This window comes from Scylla paramamosain, chromosome 20, assembly GCF_035594125.1.
Source record: "Scylla paramamosain isolate STU-SP2022 chromosome 20, ASM3559412v1, whole genome shotgun sequence".
Classification (NCBI taxonomy): Eukaryota; Metazoa; Arthropoda; class Malacostraca; order Decapoda; family Portunidae; genus Scylla; species Scylla paramamosain.
In genome coordinates this window covers 7,026,349-7,034,158 of record NC_087170.1, presented here as the reverse complement: position 1 = coordinate 7,034,158, position 7,810 = coordinate 7,026,349, and the positions used below count along the sequence as shown (strand labels likewise).

Below are 7,810 nucleotides of genomic sequence, written 5' to 3'. Positions count from 1 at the left end.
CCCATATAGGCTGCTTTCCATGCTTTTTAGCATTTTGATGGCTAACATGCACAAAAATTCTCAATATTCTCAATATAGAGTGGTATTAACGCATTTTCACGAACTGTACCAAAAAAAGCTCAAAAATACTCATAATACACCTTCTTCGTAATGTCTTTTCGTTTCCCTATATAGGGTAGGGTGCATTTTCTTTTTTCTTTTCTACGTAACAAGCTCAAAAACACCCGTAAATAGTTGTTTTTGGTAATGTTATTCTGTTTCTTCACAAAGTGTGTTTTGCAGGTATCTAGCGTTTTGATACGCAAGAAAAAAAAAAAACACTCAAAAGACTCGTTTCTGGTTATGTAGTTTTGTTTCCTCATATAGGAGCCATACATTTTGGCGTTTTGTTACCTGATACTGTAAAAAAAAAAACACTCAAAACACACGTTTTTCGTTATGTTGGTTTCTTTCTTCTCATAAAGTGTTATCCATACGTTTTAGAGCCTTGATACAAAAGAAGCTAAAAAAACACTCATAATACACGTTTCTTGTAACGTCTTTTCGTTTCCCTATATATGATACTTTTAATGGATTTTTGCATTCAATCTGAAAACAATTATAATACTTGTTTTTGGTAATGTTATTCTGTTTCATCACAAACTGTGGTTTGCATACCTTTTTGCGTTTTGGTAAGTAAGTACCTGCAAACAATGAAAAGTGACGCTTTTGATAATATTTTGTTTTCCCATATAAGGTGCTCTAAATGCTTTTTAGCGTTTTCGTCTGTAGCACGCTCATAAACACTCAAAAGACACGTTTCTGGAAATATCGTTTCATTTCCCTATATGGGGTGCTCTGCGTTTATTTTCGCGTTTTGTTACCTAAGAATGTGAAACACACTCAAAATACACGTTTTTTGGTAAAGTAATACTGTTTTTCATTACGGATTTATTGCATGCCTTTCAGGTTTTTTGATACGTAAGGAGCTCAAACACATTGAAAAGATACGTTTTTCGGTAATACTGTTTCATTTTCCCATTGGTGTTTTTCATGCTTTTTTTTTTTTTATCATTTTGGTGCCTAGAAAACTCATAAACGGTCAAAAGATACTTTACTGAAAATGTTTCTTTTCCTTATATAGGATGCTTCGCATGTATTTTGGCGTTTTGGTACCTAAAAATGTGAAATACACTTAAAATTCACGTTTCTGGTAATGTTCTGTTTTTCCATATATAGTGCTTTTCATTCCTTTTAGCGTTTTGTTAAATAAGAAACACAAAAACATTCATAACACACGTTTCTTTAAGTGAATTTTCGTTTTCTCATATAGGGTATGCATGCATTTTTTCATTTTTGTACGTAAGAATATATATATATATATATATATATATATATATATATATATATATATATATATATATATATATATATATATATATATATATATATATATATATATATATATATATATATATATATATATATATATATATATATATATATATATATATATATATATATATATATATATATATATATATATATATATATATATATATATATATATATATATATATATATATATATATATATATATATATATATATATATATATATATATATATATATATATATATATATATATATATATATATATATATATATATATATATATATATATATATATATATATATATATATATATATATATATATATATATATATATATATATATATATATATATATATATATATATATATATATATATATATATATATATATATATATATATATATATATATATATATTGCGTTTTTTTTTAAGCTGCTTACGTACCAAAACGCTAAAACACGTGTTAAATACCCTTTAGAGAGAAAATGAACAACATTACCAAAAACGTATGATTTGTGTGTTTTCCAGATTGTTAGGTTTAGGTATTAAAACGCGAAAATGAATGATTTGATATGTCTAAAGGAAACAATATTAACAGAAACGTGTATTATGAGCATTTTATTTTAGCTTCTTATGTACCAAAACGCTAAAACACATGAATAGGAATCTATATGGAGAAACAAAACAACATTATAACTATGTTAAGTGCCAAAACGCCAAAATGCATACAAAACACCCTACATAGAGAAATCAGAACATTATCTAAAACGTGTATTATAAGTGTTTTGAGCTTGTTATTTACCAAAACGCTAAAAGTACATACAAATAATTCTTCATGGAGAAAGAAAAAAAATGCAAAAAAAAAAACCATATTGAGTGTTGTTGAGCTTCTTAGCTATCAAAACTGCAAAATGAATGAAATCAACATTTTAGTAGCTGAACGAGATTAACAAAAACAACTCTTTTTGAGTGTTTTTGAAAATCTTATGTACAAGAACGCTCTATATTGGAAAAGCAAACAATATAACCAAAAACATGTATTTTTAGTGTTTTTCAGCCTCTTCCTTTATAGAGAAACAGAAAAACATTCTATAAAACGTGTTTATTGAGTGTTTTTGAGCTTCTTATCTACCAAAACTGAAAAATGCATGCAAAGCACTGAGCGACATTACCAGAAATATATTTTTTTAGTGTTTTTGAGCTTCTTATGTACCAAAACGCTAAACCGCGTGGAAAACACGTTTTATGGGGATACATTACAAAAAAAAAAGTGTGATTTGAGCGTTTTCCAGCTTGTTAGAAACCAAAACGTGAAATTCAATGGAAATATCACGGTATTGGATAATAAAGGATATTTAAAGAGTATTATGAGTATTTTCAGCTTCTTAGGTAAAAAAAAAAAAACGCTAAAAAAAAAACGTCAATAGCACACTATATCTAGAAACAGAACAACATTACCAGAAACGTCTTTTATATGTTTTTGAGCTTCTTAGGTGCTAAATCACCAAAGTGCATGCAAAGCACCCTGTATGTAAAATATATATATATATATATATATATATATATATATATATATATATATATATATATATATATATATATATATATATATATATATATATATATATATATATATATATATATATATATATATATATATATATATATATATATATATATATATATATATATATATATATATATATATATATATATATATATATATATATATATATATGTCACGCATAATGTGGATAATTGCCTAATGTGAACATTAGGCAGTGAAATTGCCTAATCTTCATATTAGGCAATTTGTTTGCACGATGTTGACAATAGGCAACTTACTTGCTTAATGTCCACTTTAGGCATGATTTTCAAATTAGGCAAGGGTATTTTGCCTAATGTGAATTGAATGACAAACCAGTGTCTACAGTTTTGTTCGAATGTTGTTCGAAACTTTGGGTCTGTTACCGAGTTGTTGTGAGCAAAGATGTTGTTCGAAGCTTTGGGTTTGTTATAACCGAGTTGTTGTGAGCAGGTGCGTGCAAATTCTTTCAAACGAGAAGCATAGTGAGTGGCGCTAAAACGCGAAGTAAAGTGGCGCTAAAACGCGAAGTAAAGTGAGTGTGATGCTAAATCTTTCTAAACTTATGGATTTCTGATTACTGTGTGGGTTCGCTGATGTTTTTTTCTCTATATTTTCTTTGTAAATTACTAAACTTTTCTATCTATTACAGTTTATGCACTATGGATCAAGCTGCTTTTGAACTTCAGCTGCGTCAAACGCTGCAAGGCAAGGCTGAAAATGCTGTCATCCAGCCCGCTCTCCAGCGTGATCAGTGGTTGCAGGATTTGTTAAGAATCAATTCTTCTGGAGCCCAGTCTACATTTGACTATAACCTCAAGAAACGCTATGAAGTTCTGCGTGTTGGCAATGCTGACCGACTTATTCGCAAAAGAAAAGATACCAGTGAACATGAATTTAAGTTTGTTGCATGTGTAGAAGAAGTGTTTGGTATTATTAAAACAGCTCATGAAGCTATTGGCCATGGAGGTGGCAAGAAAACAATTGCAGAAGTGAGAAAGAAATGGTCAAACATCACACAAGAAGTATGCTACCTCTACATTTCATTCTGTGAGCACTGTCATCAAAAGAAAGCCAGAAAAACTCCAAAGGGTTTGGTAGTAAAACCGGTACGCAGTCATGATATCCATTCTAGATGCCAGATAGATCTTATAAATTTTCAAACATTACCTGATGGAAACTTTAAGTACATCATGACATATGTAAATCATTTCAGCAAATTTTGTGTGTTGCGTCCACTGACATCAAAAAGAGCAGAGGAAGTCGCAGCGAACCTTCTAGATATATTTCTGACATTTGGAGCACCTGCTATTTTACATTCCGACAACGGACGGGAGTTTGTGAATGCCATCATCACCGAGCTTTCAATGCTATGGCCAGAGCTGAAGCTGGTGACTGGACGCCCACGTCATCCTCAAAGCCAAGGAGCTGTTGAACGTCTAAACGGTGTGATCCAGGACAAACTAACCATTTGGATGAGGGAAAATAACAGCAAAAAGTGGTCAGTAGGTCTTAAGTTTGTTCAGTGGCAAGTTAATATCAGTCAGCATGAAACAACTGGCCACAGTCCTTTTAAAGTTACATTTGGACTAGATCCGCAAGTTGGATTAGCATCATCTATCGTGCCAAGTACAGCTTTTTGTAATATATTCACCGAGGAAGATCTCGAGTCATTTCTGGAAGCAGAGACTGAGGCAGAAGCAGAGACAGGTGCAGAGGCAGAAGCAGCAACAGGGGCAGAGGCAGAAGAAGAAGCACAGACAGGGGCAGAGACAGAAGCAGAAGCAGAGACACGGGCAGGGAGGTCAGAGACAGAAGCAGAGACAGGTGCAGAAGCAGAAGCAGCAACAGAGTTAGAGGCAGAAGAAGAAGCACAGACAGGGGCAGAGGCAGAAGCAGAGACAGGTGCAGAGGCAGAGGCAGGGGAAGAGGCAGAAGCAGAGACACGGGCAGAGACAGTAGCTACGAATTTCCAAAAGATCCGTGTTGCAGCTAATATAGGACAATCAAAGGCAGCAGCACGGATGACAAGACGCGGCAAAAACCTGCTTAAGCCATTGTCCATTGGTCAGTGTGCTACGCTGAGGGTTCCAGATGTCGATCGTGGTCCAACAGATCCAAAAAATCTGTTAGTAGTCATCCTTAAGGAAGAAGAAGGACTATACACTGTAGGTTGTCGGGAGGGAATTATTAGAACAAAATTTACACCAGCTGACCTAAGTGGGATCAAACAGACCCTTATAAAGTCTGAAGAGGTTCCTGATATCTGCCTATCGATGAGAACAGCAACAGCAAGAGCCACTGGTGGGCAAGGTTATACAAAGTGTCAATGTACTACTCAATGTACATCAGGAAGGTGCAGCTGCCTAAGAAAAGAAATTAAATGCAACTCGCGCTGTCACCCAGGCAGATCATGCAAAAATTTGTGATTGGACTCAACTGAACCCTGAGATCGATTGACCTATTTTACTTATACTAATATTGCATTAATTAATTATGTTTTCCTTATTCACATTGGGCAAAATTGAGCTGCATAATTTGAACAATAGGCATTTTTTGCCTAATGTTAACAATTTGTAAACTTTACGCAACCTACTTGCTTGATGTACACATTAGGCAATTTTCTGCCTAATGTTCACATTAGGCAATTGTCCACATTATGCGTAACATATATATATATATATATATATATATATATATATATATATATATATATATATATATATATATATATATATATATATATATATATATATATATATATATATTTTACATACAGGGTGCTTTGCATGCACTTTGGTGATTTAGCACCTAAGAAGCTATATATATATATATATATATATATATATATATATATATATATATATATATATATATATATATATATATATATATATATATATATATATATATATATATATATATGTTAAAAAAATGTGTCGAGTGTTTTTCAGCTTACGTACTAAAACGGTAAAACGCATGGAAAACACTGTTTGTGGAGAAAAAAAAATACCAATAATGTGGGGGTGTCTTGACACCCCCCTCAACTTTTTCTTCATTAACTTCTGCAACATTCGCGGTCTAAGATCTAATTTTCAATCTGTAGAACACCACCTCTCCTCTTCTAAACCTCATCTTCTTTTCCTCACTGAAACTCAGGTGTCTGAGGCAACTGACAGTAGCCCCTTTTCTGTTCCCTCCTACTTTCTCTATCCTCATTTTCGATCCAAAGCTGGATGCTGCGTTTATGTGCGCAATGACTTAACCTGCTCTCGTGCCCACGCTCTTGAATCTTCCGAGCTTTCCACCATCTGGCTACGACTACAGAGTCATCCTCATACTAAATTTATCTGTGCTGTATACCTCTCTCCTAACTCCTCTGACTATAAGAAATTCTTTGACTACTTAACTTCCAAAGTGGAGGACATTCTGACCCTCTTCCCTTTTGCAGAGATCTCCATTCTTGGAGACTTCAATGTTCACCACCAGCTTTGGCTTTCCTCTCCCTTCACTGACCATCCTGGTGAACTAGCCTACAACTTTGCTATCCTCCATGACCTAGAGCAATTGGTGCAACACCCTACTCGTATTCCTGACCGTCTTGGAGATACGCCCAACATTCTTGACCTTTTCCTGACCTCTAATCCTTCTGCTTATGCTGTCACCCTTTCTTCTCCGTTGGGCTCCTCCGATCACAATCTCATATCTTTATCTTGTCCTATCACTCCAATCCCTCCTCAGGATCCCCCTAAGCGAAGGTGCCTCTGGCGTTTTGCCTCTGCTAGTTGGGGGGACCTGAGGAGGTATTTTGCTGATTTTCCTTGGAATGACTACTGCTTCCGTGTCAGAGACCCGTCTTTGTGTGCTGAGCGCATAACAGAGGTGATAGTGTCTGGCATGGAGGCGTACATTCCTCACTCTTTTTCTCGTCCTAAACCTTCTAAACCTTGGTTTAACACAGCTTGTTCTCGTGCTATACATGATAGAGAGGTGGCCCACAAAAGGTACTTAAGCCTTCTATCACCAGAATCTCATGCACTTTATATTTCTGCCCGGAACCATGCCAAGTCTGTTCTCCAACTAGCCAAAAACTCCTTCATTAACAGAAAATGTCAAAACCTTTCAAGATCTAACTCCCCTCGTGATTTCTGGCATCTAGCCAAAAATATCTCCAATAACTTTGTTTCTTTTTCTTTCCCTCCTCTACTTCAACCAGATGGCACCACTGCTATCACATCTATTTCTAAAGCTGAACTCTTTGCTCAAACCTTTGCTAAAAACTCTACCTTGGACGATTCTGGGCTTGTTCCTCCCTCTCCTCCACCCTCTGACTACTTCATGCCACGTATTAAAATTCTTCGTAATGATGTTTTCCATGCCCTCGCTGGCCTAAACCCTCAGAAGGCTTATGGACCTGATTGGGTCCCTCCTATTGCTCTCCGAAACTGTGCCTCCGTGCTTGCACCTTGCCTAGTCAAACTCTTTCAGCTCTGTCTGTCAACATCTACCTTTCCTTCTTGCTGGAAGTTTGCCTACATTCAACCTGTTCCTAAAAAGGGTGACCGTTCTAATCCCTCAAACTACCGTCCTATTGCTTTAATTTCCTGCTTATCTAAAGTTTTTGAATCTATCCTCAACAGGAAGATTCTTAAACATCTATCACTTCACAACCTTCTATCTGATCGCCAGTATGGGTTCCGTCAAGGCCGCTCTACTGGTGATCTTCTGGCTTTCCTTACTGAGTCTTGGTCATCCTCTTTTAGAGACTTTGGTGAAACTTTTGCTGTTGCCTTGGACATATCAAAAGCCTTTGATAGAGTCTGGCACAAAGCTTTGATTTCCAAACTACC

The 7,810-nt window shown here is 34.8% G+C and overlaps 1 protein-coding gene across 1 annotated transcript; it reads left to right on the top strand.

Moving 5' to 3' along the window:
- The first annotated feature begins 3,553 nt into the window (after positions 1-3,553).
- LOC135110201 (KRAB-A domain-containing protein 2-like) lies at positions 3,554-5,576 on the top strand. The gene is made up of 2 exons (XM_064022235.1): positions 3,554-4,670; positions 4,854-5,576. Exons 1-2 carry the CDS (start codon positions 3,557-3,559, stop codon positions 5,387-5,389), a joined length of 1,650 nt encoding a protein of 549 aa, XP_063878305.1. The 5' UTR covers positions 3,554-3,556; the 3' UTR covers positions 5,390-5,576.
- Positions 5,577-7,810: the final 2,234 nt, after the last annotated feature.